Below are 17,095 nucleotides of genomic sequence, written 5' to 3' on the forward strand. Positions count from 1 at the left end.
CCCAGACCAGGGGCAACACCTGGGAACTTGTTAGAAATGCAGATTATCAGGTCCCACCCAGACCTGCTGGATCAGAAACCCTGTGGGGAGGATCCAGCCTTCCAGGTGATTCTGATGCATGCTTAGGTCTGGGAACCAGCCTTAGATGGAACAGCTGGGGGGGAGGGGAGGATTAAACAATAAATGTGGACAAGTCACCAAGACTCTAGAACCTTACCACCTCACAACCTTACCACCTGTGATGTCCTCTGAGATGTTACCTGGGTGAAACACCTGCACCCTATTTTTTTTTTTTTTTCGCCACATCACACGGATCTCAGGATCTCAGTTCCCCGACCAGGGATCGAACCCGGGCCCCGGCAGTGAAAGCCCGGAATCCTAACCACTAGGCCACCAGGGAACTCCCCTGCACCCTACTTTTATTGCCAAAGGTAGGGTTCTCTAAAGCTCTCCTCTCCCCCACCTCCCTCCCTTTTAAGCAAAGGGCCCTTTAAGTTTTTCCTCTCAGGTGATCAACATTTGAGAACTCCAGACTGTGCCCCACCTAGAAATGGTCTCTTTGGGCATTTCCTCACATGGCTCCATCATATTTGGACATATGTCTTAGCCTTGATAAGCCTCAGTTTCTTCATCTACAAATGGGAATAACAATAAACATTTCTATAGCACTCTCCAGTTCACAAAGTACCTTCGTGTTATTATCTCATTTGTCTCTCACAACTCACAGGTGAGGTCAGAATCACTTTTATCATACTCCCCATTTGTCTGATAAGGAAAATGAGACTTCGGGAAAGCTGAGTTATTTAGGTTACGCACACAGTAAATGCAGAGCAGGGACTTGGGAGCAAGAAGGCCCCCTGATTCTAAACCTCACACCCATGCCACCCACCACACTTGCCGGCATTAAGGGGCGCTAAAGGGTACTGGCTTTGGTGTGCATCCCGGCGCCTCAACCAGCTGCTGTGTGATCTTTAACAAGTTGCTTAACCTCTCTGGACCTCGGTTTCCTCAATTACAAAATGAAGATACTAGGTATCTTGAGAATTCTGGCCAGGATTAAAAATATATATATGAAAAGTACCCAGCTCAGTCAGTGCCCAGCACATTTCATATATGTGTGTGTGTGTGTGTGTGTATGTGTGTATATGTGTATATATATATATATATATATACATAATTAGTGACTATTTCCTTATGTGTATAAAAGTCCTATTAAAACTATCGTGTCTAGAACCATGAACAGGGCTCTTATTCCTCTTTCCCTTTGGAGAACAATGGTCTTGAGTGAGTATTTTAATCTTCTCAACTATTAAATGGGCAGAAGAGCAGTGCCCGCCGCCAGGGTTGGTGGGAGGAATACACAAATTCATATGCAGCAAGAGCTTAGAATTAGACTCAGTGCAAGAAGTGTGAGCTGCTTCTGAGGGTCTTTGAGATTCCCCAGGGGCAGAGACGGGACTTTGTACCCAGCCCCCATCCAGCCGCTTGAGGGCAGGGACACCTTCTGGGGCTTTAAGTGGCTCCAGGGCTTGTGGCTGTGGAGGTCTCAACTTCCCTGTGTGCCGTGGCCTCAGCCCAGCCTCTGGAGGTCACCTCGATGGGGTGTCAGGCCCCAGCCTGGGGAAGGGTAGCATGTGGGGTGGACAGCCTCCCAGCCCGGCAATTCTTCACCACCCCAAGTCTATTTTTAGAGCAGTTTGTCTGTGGGTCCTTTGCAGGGGGCAGCTTCCCGGAGGCCGGCGGGCTGGCCCTGTAATTTGGGAAGATTGTGGGTGTTCTTGGAGCCCAGGGGCAGCCTGCAGCCCAGAACTGAGGCCCTCAGCCTCCCAGCAGGGTGGGGCCTAGCCTCTGAGGTGGGATCAGGCAGCTGCTGACCCCTCTCCCCAACCCACAGTGGGTTCCAAAGGCTAGAGTCCCCTCTAGCCCACCCATGCTGGCTCCTCAGACCTCTGCCTCACCAGAGCCAGGCGCTGGGGCCAACAAGGGCAGGGCTGACTCCAAGTGGCACCCATCAGGAAAAGGGGGGATGCCCAGCAGCCCTGTGACCCAGGTGAGGCCAGGAGGCCCACGAGGTGGAAACTGCCCTGGGAAACCTGAGCATCAGCCCTCACTCCCCACATGCCCCCCCAGGCACCAGGTCCTGTGGATTCTTCCTTCTAAATTTGTCTCCAGTATGTTCCTTCCTCTCCATCCCCACTGCCACTGCCTTAGCACGTGCATCACCTTCTCTCGCTGGACAATTTCAACAGCCTCCTGCGGGTCTCCCTGCCTCCCTCTGCCGGGCCAGTCTGCACACACAGGCAGAACGATCTTTTTTAACATTACAAATCTGAGCATGCTGAAAACTCTTCAGTACCTCCCCGTTACCTTTAGGACAAAGTCGCAGCTCCAAGGCCACGCCATCCCTGCTGGCCTCTCTGACCCCATCTTCTCCTTCCCTTTGTGTTCTAACGGCACTAAACTGCTCGTGACTCTCACCAGATCCCCAGCACCTAGCCCGGTGCCCAGCAGATGTTTACTGAATAACAATAATTGTATTCACAATAGCTGCCACTTACTGAACACTCACTTCTTGTCGGGTACTTTTACAGATGAGGAAGCTAAGGCTCAGAGACGTTAAGCAACTTACCTAAAGTCACACAGCCAGTCAGGAGGGGTCTGTTGTCCAAGCCCACTCTGTAAACTGCTGAATGAAGAAGATGCCCTCACCTCTTCTGACCCCAGCCCACTCCGCCCTCCTACCTCACAAGCGCCGCCCCCTGCCCTTTTCCGCCTGCCTCCCGATATACCCTAGCATCTCTCCACAGTCCTGTCCAGAGCAGCTCCAAGGGGCCAGGAGAGGGGCTGAGCCCTCTGTTCTAGGAGTCCCCTGAGCCTGGGTCCTGCCCCCTTCCCTAGATATGGAACACGGAGCGTGGGTGCTGGGACACAAACTGTGCTCGGTCATGGTGAAGCAGGAGCAGAGCCCGGAGCTGCCCATGGACCCTCTGGCTGCCTCCTCAGCCATGGCTGCCGCTGCCGCCATGGCCACCACCCCGCTGCTGGGCCTCAGCCCCCTGACCAGGCTGCCCATCCCCCACCAGGTGAGCCTGGGGACTGTTAGTAGGGGCTGAGGGAGGGAGGAGGGATGATGGGTCTCTGTGGGAAGAGCAATCCAAAGCCCTGTGCACACAGGGTCTCTGTGAACAGGGAGCAATGTGACCCTCAGGACTGAGAGTCGGAACTCCCAGACCAGACCCCTGCCCATCCCTTGAGCCATCCCTTCACCATCCTAGAACGGGCTCAAACCACAGCACCCTCGGAATAAGCTGGGGCCCTCACTGTGTGCAGAAGAAAAATGACAGGGACCCAGGCAGGGCTGGGCATCAGGGGCCCAGTCCAGGGTCTCAGGGAAGGAGACAGCCCAGGCCACTTAATTTTCTCAAAGTGTCTGGATTTTTAAAAAGGAAGAAACACCTAAATGGAAATATAAAAATGATGCCATATTTCAATTGTTTATATTCATGAGATGAGTATTTTTAACCCACACCCTCATGCCAGCCCTCACCCCCGTGAATGTATAGATAAGAGCAGTTGGCTGTAAATCCAAAGTTGACATCCCAGACCCCTGGCTCCTGGGAGACGCCCTGCCTGGGTCCCAGCTCTGCTCTCATTTGTGCTCTGGGCATGTTGCCTTCCCTGTTTTTTCCTCAGCTTCCTTCTCTGTAAAATGGGAGCATGAACTACTGCTAAGGGGGTCCTAACCCTGAGTCTACAGCATGAGGGTTACCTTGAAATCCCTAGAGTCAAGGTTTGGCTGGCACTGCCCCCTGCTGGCCACTCAGCTCACCTGATCAAAATGTACGGGACCAAAAGTGAGAAAGGTCAGCCCCTCCTACTCCACCAGGGACCTGAGGATTCAGGGTTGGCTGCAAATGGGGAGGATCTTTGGGCACCACCTCTAGGACTGGCTCTGCGACTCCTCAGCCCTCGCCATAGCAGGAAGGGAAGGCATGACGGCAGTGGCAGCCAGGGTCTTGGAAGCTGTGCGCATGCCTCAGAGAAGGAAACTGAGGTGGAAGGGGTTAAGCAACTTGCCCCACATTGCACCGTCAGAAGCAATGGAGCTGCATTCCAAACTCAGCCGCCAGACCCCAGAGCCCACACTTTCCACTCTAGTGAGGCCGAGACCCCCTAGTGGAAGGCACAGGAACCAGGAGTTGGTATGACAATGATGAGCGTGGGACCCACATGAGAGCTGTCACCCTACTGCATCGCAGTCCCTTCATCTGTCACTTGAGGCCTGAGCTGGGATGTAGACCAGGGAATCTCCAAGGTCCCTGCCAGCCTTAACCTCCTGGGATTCTTACTCACCTGCCTAAATTCGGGATTCTGGATCCCACCCACGATATCATGACCTCTCTGCTGGCTGCAGACCTGGAGGGGAGAGATGGCCCTGAAATCCAACACCCAGCACAGCGCCTTCTCAAAGAGAACACCCCTTGTATGTGTGTTGGTCCTCATGTGTAGGAAGCCATGCCTGTTGATGTCCTTTCTGGAACAGCAAGTTGGGATGGCATAAAGAAAGAGGAATGCATGTTTATTTAAAGCATTAATCTAATTCTATCAGTCCCTTGCTTAAAAACCCATTAGGGGCTCCTCATTGTTTCAAACTTCTTTGTCTGGATTCTACTCACCCCCTCCCCACGCCCTCCCCCCAGATCTTCTGGTCTTGTTTCTCACCATTCCACCTCTGACACACACCCCTATACTCTGGACACCCTTAATACTTGCAGTTTCCAGATCTAAGCTGTGCTCTGTCTGGCCTCTGTGCCTTTGCAGATGCTTTTCCCTCTTCTTGGAACGCCTCTCCCCTCATCTACATACTGCCCCATCCCTTATCTGGAATACTCCTATTTATACATCAGGACTCAAACTTCAGCTGCTCAGGGAGCTTTCCCTGGGCCCCCAGCCAGTTAATGCCTCCTTCGTCTGTGCTGTTGTTACCGCTCATTGAACAACTACAACCTGCCAGGCATTACCTCCCGTCCTCATGGCAACCCACATGGGCTCACAGTCAGTGTAGGGTCAGCCTCCACCAAAAAGATGGCCCTGGCCTCAGAGGCCACAGGAGGCCCTCCTTTCTCTGAGCTTAGAGGCTAAACAATGCTACTTGGCCACCATTCTCTTTTCTTAGGTCTACTTGATTTCTCTAAGCATGAGAACTTGCCTCTGCTCCTCTGGAATGTGCCTGGAACCCTGGGCCCAGATACATCCTTTTTTTTTTTTTTTTTTTAAATTTATCCACTTATTTTTTATTTTTTGGCTGCGTTGGGGCTTCGTTTCTGCGCGCAGGCTTTCTCCAGTTGCGGCGAGTGGGGGCTACTCTTCCATGCGGTGCGCGGGCTTCTCATTGCAGTGGCTTCTCTTGTTGCGGAGCATGGGCTCTAGGCGTGCCGGCTTCAGCAGTCGTGGCACATGGCTTGTTGCTCCATGGCACGTGGGATCTTCCCGGACCAGGGATCGAACCCGTGTCCCCTGCATTGGCAGGCAGATTCCCAACCACTGCACCACCAGGGAAGTCCCAGATACTTCCTTAATGCTGCAGGGCAGACCCCCAGGCCCAGGGAGAGAGGGAGGTTGGATGGCATGGTGGGGACGGGCCCCCCGGGGCAGCTGACGGAGCTGGGCCTGTCTCTTCCTCAGGCCCCGGGAGAGATGACTCAGCTGCCAGTGATCAAAGCAGAGCCTCAGGAGGTAAACCAGTTCCTCAAAGTGACACCAGGTAAGTGTGTCCAGAGAGGGACTCTTCCTCTCCAGTCTTGGGCAGACCGCATTCTTTACTCCCTTGGTCTGGCCCACCCATCTCCCTCGACACCTCCCACCTCTCCCCAGAATATTCTCTCCTTCCCACCCTGCCCATTCTCCATCCCTCCGGTCCCCTTCTTACACAATCTACAGCTGTCATCACTATTATCAACACCTTCTCACCCCTCCCATCATTCTTTACTTGAAGTCCACTCTATAGCCATCAGTCCATCCATCCATCTACTTATTTATCCATCTATCTGTCCATCCATCCATCTATCCATTTATCCATCCATCCAACTAGAGTTCACTGGACATCTCCTAGTCCCAGGAGCTGGGTAAGCAGAGAGAGAAGACAGTCCCTGTACCCAAGTAGATCACAGAGTAGTGTGAGCCACAGACAAACCACCAATTATACAGCAGTTTATGGATTAAAGATGGCAGATCCCCAGGAAGCCTTGAAAGCACATCCCCAGACCTGACAGGGGAGAAGAGAACAGAGGAAGCTTCTTGGATTGACCAGAAAGAGAAAGGGCTAACTGAATCTTTCCAATCCCACCTCATTAATTCATCAAACATTGATTAAGCATCTACTGTGCTTATTCAGGCCCTGGACTAAGTACCACAAGGTTTAGAAAGATGAATAAGGCCCAAGTTTCACCCTCAAGTTGGTCCCAGCGTCTGAGAGAAGATACAGAATTAACAGGAGGTAGAAAGGGACCAGTGTGAAAACACCTTACATTGTAGAGTGCCCTTCAATTCATAAAGCGTGTTCCCATACATTAGCCCATTGCATCCTCCTGGCTCCATGCAAGGAGTCCTTTCACCCCCATTCAGCAGGGAAGCAAGGCTGGGAGAGGTTAAGTAAACATAACTATAGGTCACACAGTTGTGGGGTGCAACAGTCAAGACTTGAACTCAGGTCTCTCTGAGTCCAAGTTCAGTGGTCTTTACAGTCTGGCATCCATAATAGGCAAATGAGAGCCAAAGAAGGGAGAGGGGACTCCTGCAGGAGGCAGTCATGGGCCGAGCCCGGAAGGATGCTGCTCTTCCTCCTGCCAGCCTCAGCCCGGCTCTGCGGTGCAGTCAGCTCCAGGTTCCCGCACCTGGACTTAAATCTGGGCATTCTGTGCTGGCCTGGGAGCTCTCCCTGCAGCAAGGCTCTTGGTCCTCTTGGCTCTGCCCAGGCCTCTTCCTGACCACCTGCAGAGCATCGATCTTCCTGATGCTGTGGCCTCAGAGAGGCAGCACAGAAGGCATGCTGGGGAGAGTAGCGCTCCTGGTGGATCTGCTGAAAGCCCAGTGCCTGCTGTCCTGTTACCCTGATGTTGAAAATGGACACCCTGGGGTTTTGCAGTGGAAAGAAAGGGACAGAGGCTGCGGCTTGCCCAGCCTGATCCCCATGGGTCTTGCTATGGGCAGATTCCAGTCACCTCCTGGGGTTGCCAAGTTGGAGGCTCAAAGATCCTGAGCCCTGTGAAGTCAGGGGTAGGGGAGGGACCCCAAGAATCCAGCCTCTGTGATATCCCCACCAAGAACCAGGCTTAAAGGAGCCAGGCTTCTGTGGAGTCAGAGATGGGGTGGCACTCAGGAATTGTCTTCTGGGACATCAGCTCGTCTTTCTGACACGGCAGAGGGGCTTCCGATGTTATAGCGGTCAAGGCCCCAGCAGCCAGTCCCACAGTCATTCCGGGCTGGCTTAGGCCCGTGCTGTGCTGAACTCTGTACGACCAGAGCTGGGGCGCCACCCTGCTAACCTGGCTTCTCCTGCTCTCCCCAGAGGACCTGGTGCAGATGCCTCCGACGCCCCCCAGCAGCCATGGCAGCGACAGTGACGGCTCCCAGAGTCCCCGCTCTCTGCCCCCCTCCAGCCCCATCCGGCCCATGGCCCGCTCCTCCACAGCCATCTCCACCTCCCCGCTCCTCACTGCCCCTCACGTAAGCAGCTGGGGGTGGATTGACCCTAGAGTCAAGGAATTGAGTGCCTGATCCCCACCCCCATCAGAATTCAGAGAGGTGCCTGCCCAGCAGATGGGAGTGCCTTGGGGTAAATACGAAACAGGTAGAGAGTCCAAGAGGCCTGCCGAACCCACACCATTGCAGAGCCAGGACTAGAGCTTGACATTCCTCACCTTCAGGGCGACAGCCCAGGCTGCCCCCAAAGGGCACTGTTTGGAGAACAATGTTCAGGAGGCCCAGAATCCACTGGGATGGGTGTGGAACCTCCCAAGAGGTGGTGGATGTCTGAGGTGGGTGCTGTTTAGGGGGCCCTGGACAAATAAGCTTTGAGGCTGTGGGTTCCAGGATGGGATCTCGGGACCACCCCACCCCCAGCAATATACGGAGGGCCAAACATGCCAGGCTCCCAGCAACGTCCTGAGCACCTGATACATGTTATTGGATTTAATTCAGATCTGCCCCTTTTTCAGATGAGGAGACCAAGGCTCAGTGAGTTGAGTGCCTTGCCCAAGTCACGCGAAGAGTAAATGGCAGAGCTGGAATTTGAATGCGGGGCTGTCTGGTTCCTAACTATCGTGTCACCCTTCCCACAGAAATTACAGGGGACGTCGGGGCCACTGCTCCTGACGGAGGAGGAAAAGCGCACCCTGATTGCTGAGGGCTACCCCATCCCCACGAAACTCCCCCTCACCAAAGCTGAGGAGAAGGCCTTAAAGAGGGTCCGGAGGAAAATCAAGAACAAGGTAAAGCGTGAGCCAGGCCCTGCCCCTGCCCTGGAGCTTCCCTGGTTCGGGGGGAGGGCTCTGCTCCCCTGGTGATGCCAGCCCTGAAGTTGGGGAGCCCCAGGAAGCAGATATGTGCTGTGGTAACTCCCGCTTGGGGGCTTCCCCCTCTAGATCTCGGCCCAGGAGAGCCGCCGTAAGAAGAAGGAGTACGTGGAGTGTCTAGAAAAGAAGTAAGAGGTCTTGGGCAGGTGGGCGGCTTGGGTGGCCTGGGCCCCACTCCCCAGCCTGGCCTGCTCGCCCCAGCCCTCTCTCACAGGGGTGGGGGGGCACGGGGACTAGGATGCTGGTGGGCAGGGCTAAGGGGGCAGCAGTGAGTCTGGGGGCTGCCCCCGAGCCTGTGCCTGCTTGGCCCCCGCAGGGTGGAGACCTTTACATCCGAGAACAACGAACTGTGGAAGAAGGTGGAGACCCTGGAGAATGCCAACAGGTGGGTGGTGCCACCTGCGTCCCCCCGGCCCCTGCCCTCCTGCAGCCAGTGCCTGGCTATGGCATAGCTCTGGGAGGCAGGAGAGAGGAGAGGTCACTGAGTTCAGAACCCCAGAAACAGGGACTCTGCAGCCTGGGAACCTCAGTTTCCCATCTAGATACCAGACAGGGCTGGTAAGGTGCTTAAATGTGGTGATACAGACCAGCACAGCAGCAGCCCCTGGGAACTTGTTAGAAATGCTTATTCTCAGGCCTCATGCCAGGCCTATTGAATAGGAATTCCAGGGGGAGGGTTCAATGATCTGTGTTTTAATAAACGCTCCAGGTAATTCTGATGCACCCTAAAGTTAGAACCTACCAGTGTACATGCTTGCCACCCAAAGCGAGTTTCTCAGACCAGCAGCATTAACATCACGTGGGGGCTTGTTAGAAATGCAGAATTTCAGGGGACATCCCTGGCGGTCCAGTGGTTAAGATTTCACCTCCCAATGTAGGGGGTGTGGGTTCAATCTCTGTTCGAGGAGCTAAGATCCCACATGCCTCGCGGCCAAAAAACCAAAACATAAAACAGAAGCAATATTGTAACAAATTCAATAAAGACTTTAAAAATGGTCCACGTCAAAAAAATCTTTAAAAAAAAAAAGAAAGAAATGCAGAATCTCGGGACTCTCCCCAGACTTACTGAATCAGAATCTGCATTTCAACAATATCCTTGGGTGATTCACGTGCACAATTAAGCTTGAGAAACATTAGTATGGAACCCGCACAGGGCCTGGCATGCAGTAGCCACGTAAAGTCACAACTCTGGGTGCCATTTTTGTGACCCTGGAAAAACTGTTACGTACACCTCTCTGGGCCCCAGTTTCTCTGTCTAAATGGAGATGATAGAAGCAGTATCTCCCAGGATTCATGTGACGATGCGATGAGACCTAGCAAGTAAAGGGCCAGCACTGTCCTTGGCATTTGAGAATGTTCCATTCATGTTAGCTTTTCTTCTTCGTTTTTTCTTGTTATTATTCTGAATTCTTGATAGTGACCAGCCATGAGCCCACAGTAGGTTTGTGAGAGTAATAATTGTTTGCTGGGAGTAATTAAAATAACAGACAACAGCTAGTATGTAGCAGGTGCTCAACAGAAGGCTTTTTCCTTCTTTCCTTCCTTCTCCCCCAGCTTCTCCAGCGGGATCCAGCCACTCCCCTGAATGACCTGGAGAATGCCCCCCTGACTCAGGGATGGGGGGCGGGAGCCCTCACCCCTCACCCCCTTCCTCTGGCCCAGATTCCTCCCTAGTCCCAAATAGGCCGAGGCCCTTGGAGCTGTTTCGCCACCTGCTGTACATTCTGGGAACTGCAACCCCACCGACCGGCTGGGTGGAGGAAAGAGAGAATTAAACATTTGTTCACCAAGGGTGGGCTGGGCACCCTCTGTGGGTACCCAGAGGATTCCTCGCCGGGAGGGACCCAGTCCTTGCCCTCAGGGAGCCCATAGTTAGTGAAGGAGACTGACATAGACATTCATAAATAAACGAAGTGTTACAGGTGCTGTGATAAAAGCAAAAACAGCAACAAAATTAACAAAACTGGTAGCTACCATTTCCTGGACACTTGCTCCTCACCATATACCAGGCAGCTGCCAGATGTGTCCTTCGTATCAGCTCAAGGTGCCATGGATACAAAGGAGGGAGGGTCAATTTAGCTGTGGCTGGTGCAGGGTAAGAAAAAGAAAGTGGCCTCAGCTGAGGTGGTCCAGGCTCTCCTCCAACCCCCGCCTTTGGCCAGGAGCGCGTCGTGGGGCACCCCTGAGCCTCCATAGGGTGACCCAGCCACACCACAGAGGAGCCACGTGGGAGGTGACCTTTTCTGTCTTGATTGAAACGGGCACCTGGCGTGGAAGCCATGTCTGGAGGCTGCCCAGCTCCTCCCCGGGAGAGCTCCCTGAGGCAGAGATGCCTGCTGGGTCAGAACCTGCCGGGTGACCGCTGTGCCCTCCTCAGGACCCTGCTCCAGCAGCTGCAGAAACTCCAGACTCTGGTCACCAACAAGATCTCCAGACCTTACAAGATGGCTGCCACCCAGACTGGGACCTGCCTCATGGTAGGTGCTGTTCCCTCACCGCAGGGCCACAGGAGGACAGGGCTTCCCCAGGCTGGCTTTCTACGGGTGGGGGGCGGGCAGAGCTTCAAGGGCCTGGCCATGTTGTGGGCGGTGTCACCAGAGTAAACCATCCTAGTACCTGGTGCAGTGGGTCCAGCAGACCCCAACCTTTTTCCCCAAGTCCATGGAACCTTCTAGAACATGACCTTCCCTGACCAGTTCTAACACGGTGTGGATGTGTAGTGACTCACGTGAACTCAGCTAGAGGATGGCAGGGCAAGTCCCGTGAGGAGGCAGCTTCTTCAGGCCCAGTGGAGTGGAGTGATGGGCTGGGGGGATGAGGGGAAGTATGGACCTGGTTCTTTCTGGAATGGAGGGTGGGTGCCTAGGCTGTGGCTCAGGCCTCTGCTAGCCCCTCTTCCACATTTCCTGGAGCTGTACAGCCTGTCGCCTCCTGGCTAATCACTCCCCAGGCCCTCCGAGATCCTCAAGCTCTCAGGTGGCAAAGCCCCAGTAGAGGCAGGGGTTAGTTTGGGCTCTGTGACTCTTAACCTCCTCCTGCTGGCCCATCTTCCTGGGAATCCTGCTGGGAATCTGGTGTGAAGATACGTCCCCCTGCCTTGCCCCAATCTCAGCCTCCTCCCACACCTACCCCTTCCTTCCCTTCCTGATTCCTCCACCCCACCGGTGATAACCACATTGGCCAATTCCCCCTCTTTTCTAGCACTGCCTGGGGCGGCCCCCTACAATGGGCTGAGATGTCCCAACAGCCTCTACCTTCTCCTCCGGGAGCAGCTTTCCTGGAAAAATATTGAGCCTTTTGCCCCCATTGGCTCGGGGGCATGGGGAGGATAGGGGTGGCCAGGGTTGCAGCCCCTCCGCTCTCTCTCCACTACCAGGTGGCAGCCTTGTGCTTCGTCCTGGTGCTGGGCTCCCTCGTGCCCTGCCTCCCTGAGTTCTCCTCCGGCTCCCAGACTGTGAAGGAAGACCCCATGGCCACTGACAGCGTCTACACTGCCAGTCAGAGTGAGTGCTCTGAGCCAGGCTGCCTTCCCCCCACGCCAGCCCCAACTTCTGAGCAGAAGCCAGACACAAGAGAGGAGCCAGGTTTGGGGCTGGCGCCGTCTCATTCTACCTCCTCATTTTGCAGATGGGGAAACTGAGGCCCCCAAAGGGTCTATGATGTGTTCAATGTTAGTTATAGAATTAGGACTACAGTGAAGAGCCCCTGATTCCCAGCCCACCCAGGAGTGGCTTGCGGGGGTAGGTTTAGGGAATAACGGGAATGTTTCCACCCTAGCCCCCATGTATTATGGTGCCAGTTGGTAGGGACATCTGCTAAGCACCATCAGTATTTTACAACTGGGATAGGAAATCAGTTTCAGCTCCAGGGACATTTTCCGTAAGATGGTGGTGGCTGCCTGAAGCACTGTGTTAAGAAGGACTCTGAGGCGCCACTCAGGATCAACAGGAAGGAGTGCCAGGATCCACTGGTAATGTCTGTCATGGGCAGAGGCGGGGTAGTGGTAGTGTGAGCTCAGATAGCTACCATCCCACAGGGGACTGTGAGGATTGTTAAGAGCATAGAGCTTCAGAGTCAGTCATATCTGCCACTCACTAACTGCGTGACCTCAGGCATGTGTGTTCACGCTAAATTTCAATTTCTTTATCTTGAAAATGGGAGTTACAAGTTCCACACTTCCTGAGCACATTTGTTGTGAAGACTAAATGACATGGTGCACAAAGGCCGTTAGCACAGTGCCTGGTACACAGCAGGCACCTACTAAATGAACACAATCGCTTCCTTTTTGATGAGCTCACAAGAGGAGAGAAAAGATACGACACACAGTGGCAAGGGGAGAACTGGTATAGGGTGTAGCAAAGAATAGTATGGGCTCCCAGAAGCAGAGGATACTCCAGATAGACCTGCGGAGGCACTTCCAGACAGTCCCTCATCATTCACCAGGAGCGAGTTATCCAGCAGGGCAGGAGGAGGAAGAGGAAACAGATGGGAGGTCAGAGAGAGAGGAGCTGGGGAGGGGTGAGTTTCCAGAAGGAGGGATACTTCAGGGAGAATGAGCTAAGCCTGCAGGGCCTTGAGGGGAGGAAGCGGCGTGGGGAGGGTTAGGGGAAGAGGAAGCAGAGGTGGGGAGTGAAAACCACTCCCTGGACCAGAGCAGCCTGAGAAGGAGAGAACAGGACAGTTACTAAGGGAGGTGGGTGGCAGGGATGTAAGGTCTTGAGAGCCACGTGTCCATTTTCCCAAGGCCTGAGGGGCCTATGTGTGTTGGGAGGTACAGGGAACCTTGGAGAGGAAGGAATGGAAATGGGGGGGGAGGGCTGGGGTTAGGGGGAGAGGGAGGGAGTGTTGATGGACAAAACCAGAGTCAGAGGAGCCAGAGGAGCGAGGGAATGAATGAGCCCCTCTGAGTGAGCGCAGTGGGTTTCAGGCCCAGTGTCCGCAGGGCGAAGAGGAGATGACCTCTGGAGCAGGCTGGTTTACAGAGCTGGTGCACCGCACAGCTCCAGGGGCTCCGCTCACATAGACTGTGAGATTCGGGCCCTGAGAGTGAGAAGGGCGGTGGTGGGTCCTGGAGTCAGGCACGCCTGGGTTTACATCTCACCTTCACTGCAGACTAGCCTGGGACAGCGTGCCTGGCAACCTGGAGCCTCAATTTCCTGTTCTGTGAAATGGAGCTAAAAATATCTCATTCCAAGAGTTTCTGTTAATGATTTGATATAGGTTAAAGGATGCCTACAATGCCTGGCACGTGATAGATATCCAAAAAATGTGTTTTCTTTTTTTTTTTTCATGTCCCTGAAGGGCAGACTAGGGCCTAGAACAGGAAAAAGATTAATTCAAGGTTTCACAGAAAGTGAGTGGTACAGTAGGATCAGAACCCAGGTCTCAGATGCCCCAGTCCAGTACCCTCTGCTTAGGAAGATCTAACTTTCTCTGAGTGCAGTTTCAATCACTCTATTATCTCATTTAAACCTCACATCAACAGGAGGTTAGCCCCCGTATTCCTATTTTACAGATGAGCAAACTGAGGCTCAGAAAGGTGAAAACAAAGGCATGACTTGCCTGTAGTCACACAGCTCAGAATTGCTAGAGCTGGGATTCAGATCCAGGCCCGTAAGATTCCAGGGCCCAGGTCCTTAAACGCCAGGCCCTGAATGTGGCCTGGATGGGGAGGGAGCCTCTTGGCACCGTGGCTCACCCTGAGCTCCTTCTCCAGTGCCCTCCCGAAGCCTCCTGTTCTATGATGAGGGGCCAGGCTCATGGGAGGATGGCCGCAGCGCCCTGCTGCCCGTGGAGCCCCCAGATGGCTGGGAGATCAAGCCCGGGGGGCCGGCGGAGCAGCAACCCCAGGACCACCTGCAGCATGACCACCTGGACAGCACCCACGAGACCAGCAAGTACCTGAGTGAGGCCTGGCCCAAGGACGTCGGTGGAAACAGCACCAGTTCTGACTTCTCCCACCCTAAGGAGTGGTTCCACGAGAGGTGGGTGGGTGACCCCTTCCCTTCCTGGGGTCCCAGGCTCCCCCCGCCCTCTGCCTGCCCGTGGTCCCCATGTCCTCAGCCACACCCTCCCAAGGCCCCGTCCCTCCCGTGTCCAAATCCAGCTTGCAGAGCGGTGAGAGGGTCGTCCCTGGACAGAGTCACCCCTGACTTCTCTTCTCTCTCTAGGGATCTGGGCCCCAACACCACCATCAAACTCTCCTAGGCAGTGCCAAGACCAAGGACACAGGACGTACCCTCTGGCACTCAGAAGAGGGGTTGTCTTACTCACTAACCCGGATCCGGCTAGTACCCCTGCCCCCTGGGGTCCGTCTTCCCCCCAGCCCACCTTTGCCCCAGATGTTGACTGGGGCCTCTCCTCTCCCCACACATTTGGACTGTCCCCTTAGGCCAACCGCTCTGTTCTCACCACCACTCCACAGCCATCCGTCCTTCTCAGATAAACCACTCACTGGGTTACCTTTCTCATAACGACCAACAGGACCACTGCCTCCCTGCCCCAGCCCCGCCACACACACACACACACACACACACACACACACACACACACACACACGTCAACAGACCGACACACACCCCCACCCTTCCCCCCACTGTACAGAGACCAAGAACAGAAATTGTTTGTAAATAATGAACCTTATTTTTTATTATTGCCAATCCCTAAGATATTGTATTTTACAAGTCTCCCTCCGACCTGCACCCCTCCCTTGTTTTATATTTTATGAAGTTAGTGCGGGCTTTGCTGCTCCCTGGCCCAGGAAAGAGGGTCCCCCCCCACCCCTCACCTGGCCTCCTCCTGCCGCTGCCCAAGCGCTGGGCCTTTTTAATTGCCAAACTGCTTCACCCAACAGCTCAGCACATGCTTTAAGAAGGCATAAGTAAAAAAAAAAAAAGATGCAGCATCAATTCCTGACTTTGTGCCTTTCTTCATCGTTGGGCTGGGGGCGGGGGGGTGGGACTGAAGGATGAAGGAATAAGAAGGGTAAGTTTATTTTATATTCTGACCGGAGGTGATTGGGGGTGAGGGGTTTGAGAAAGCATTTGCGTTGAGTTCCCTCTTCCAGCCAGGCGAGAGTTCAAACTAGATGGTCAAAGAATTCTGCAGCAATTCCCCCACCCCAAGGCTCCTCCAAGTACCTACGATTGCTGAGTATGGAAGCAGAAAGGCATATAAGCCACCAAGATGGCCCTTAGGGGGTGGTAACTGCGATAACGAACACCTAGGGTGGCCAGGCACTGTACCAGGCACTGTACACGCCGTACTCAGGTTGGTCCTCCTAAGACCTGCCAACTTCTTGGTTCTTGTATCCTTTGCTTCAGCTGGATTAAAAGCACAGACTTCAGAGTAAGAACAGCTGTGTTTGGCTACTGGAGCTGCCACTTGCTAGCTATGTGCGGTGGGCAGAATTCCAGTATGACTCCAAGGTTCCTGCCCCCTGGCATACACACCCTGTTTCATCCCTTCCCCTAAGGTCTGGAGGGGACCTGTGAATGTGAGGGGATGTCACTCCCGTAATTAGGTGACCTTTCATGGAAAAAGTAAAGGGATTTTGCAGGTGTAAGTAAGGTCCCAAATCAGTTGATTCTGAGTTAATTAAAAAGGAGGTTATCCTGGGTGGGGGGGCCTGACCTAATCAGGTGAGAGCCATTAAAAGAGGGACTGAGCCCTTCCTGAAGAGATAGTCTCCTGCTGGCCTTGAAGAAGCAAACAGCCATATTGTTGTGAACCACATGGAGAGGGTGGCCTCTAGGTGCTGAAGGCCTCATGGTATGGTGGCAAGGCATCGGATTCTGCCAACAACCTGAACAGCTTGGAAGAGGGCCTCAGCTCCAGATGAGACCCCAGCCCAGCCAACACCTGGACTGCCACCTGGTGAGAGCCTGAGCACAGGACCCAGCTGAGCTGTACCCAGATCTGAGCCATGGACACTGAGATCATACATGTGCTGTTTTAAGCCATGTTTGTAGTAATTCCTTATGCCGTGTAGGAAGCTAAGACACTACGTAACCTGAACCTCTCTGAGCCTCCACTTCTCCGTTTATAAAAAGAGGATATAACTAAGATTCAGTACATGAGGCTGTTGTAGGGATTCAATGAGGTAAATCATATAAGGAGTTTAGAACAGGGCCCAACGTACACTGGCTCTGAGAAAGATTAGCTGTGCATTTAGAGGCAGTATCAATACAGTGAGCTAAGAGCCAAGCTAGGGGTGCTATTATAAGCACAGAGGAGGGTGCCTCACCCAGACAAGCAGTAAGGGCTTCCTGGAAGAGGTGACACGAAGGACTGTTGGAAGTAGGCAGGAGAGAGAAAGGGGCATTCCAGAAAGAAACGGCCTGGGCTAAGGCCTCAAAGGTGGGAGAGAGAGCAGGAAAACTTCAAGAAAACCTCAAATAGTTCAGAACAGCCAGAAAGTAAAGGGCAAGGATGCTGAGAACTGAGGCTGGATAGTGATCAGGGCCTAGATCCAGAAGGGCCTTGAATGCCTTGCTCTAGCATTTGGACTTTATCATGCAGGC

The 17,095-nt window shown here is 53.8% G+C and overlaps 1 protein-coding gene across 1 annotated transcript in view; it reads left to right on the forward strand.

The window, feature by feature from the left end:
- The window catches only part of CREB3L1 (cAMP responsive element binding protein 3 like 1), a 35,164-nt gene extending 19,694 nt beyond the window's left edge, over positions 1–15,470 (forward strand). The window contains exons 3-12 of the mRNA XM_029208474.1: positions 2,899–3,083; positions 5,686–5,764; positions 7,568–7,725; positions 8,340–8,489; positions 8,643–8,701; positions 8,890–8,958; positions 10,951–11,050; positions 11,950–12,076; positions 14,290–14,557; positions 14,744–15,470. Of these exons, the coding sequence (XP_029064307.1) occupies positions 2,899–3,083; positions 5,686–5,764; positions 7,568–7,725; positions 8,340–8,489; positions 8,643–8,701; positions 8,890–8,958; positions 10,951–11,050; positions 11,950–12,076; positions 14,290–14,557; positions 14,744–14,780 (1,232 nt within the window). The 3' untranslated portion in view covers positions 14,781–15,470. The remainder of the gene's footprint in view (positions 1–2,898; positions 3,084–5,685; positions 5,765–7,567; positions 7,726–8,339; positions 8,490–8,642; positions 8,702–8,889; positions 8,959–10,950; positions 11,051–11,949; positions 12,077–14,289; positions 14,558–14,743) is intronic.
- Positions 15,471–17,095: the final 1,625 nt, after the last annotated feature.

The sequence above is a fragment of the Monodon monoceros genome, unplaced genomic scaffold, assembly GCF_005190385.1.
Source record: "Monodon monoceros isolate NGI ecotype Baffin Bay Population unplaced genomic scaffold, NGI_Narwhal_1 Super_Scaffold_7, whole genome shotgun sequence".
NCBI lineage: Eukaryota > Metazoa > Chordata > Mammalia > Artiodactyla > Monodontidae > Monodon > Monodon monoceros.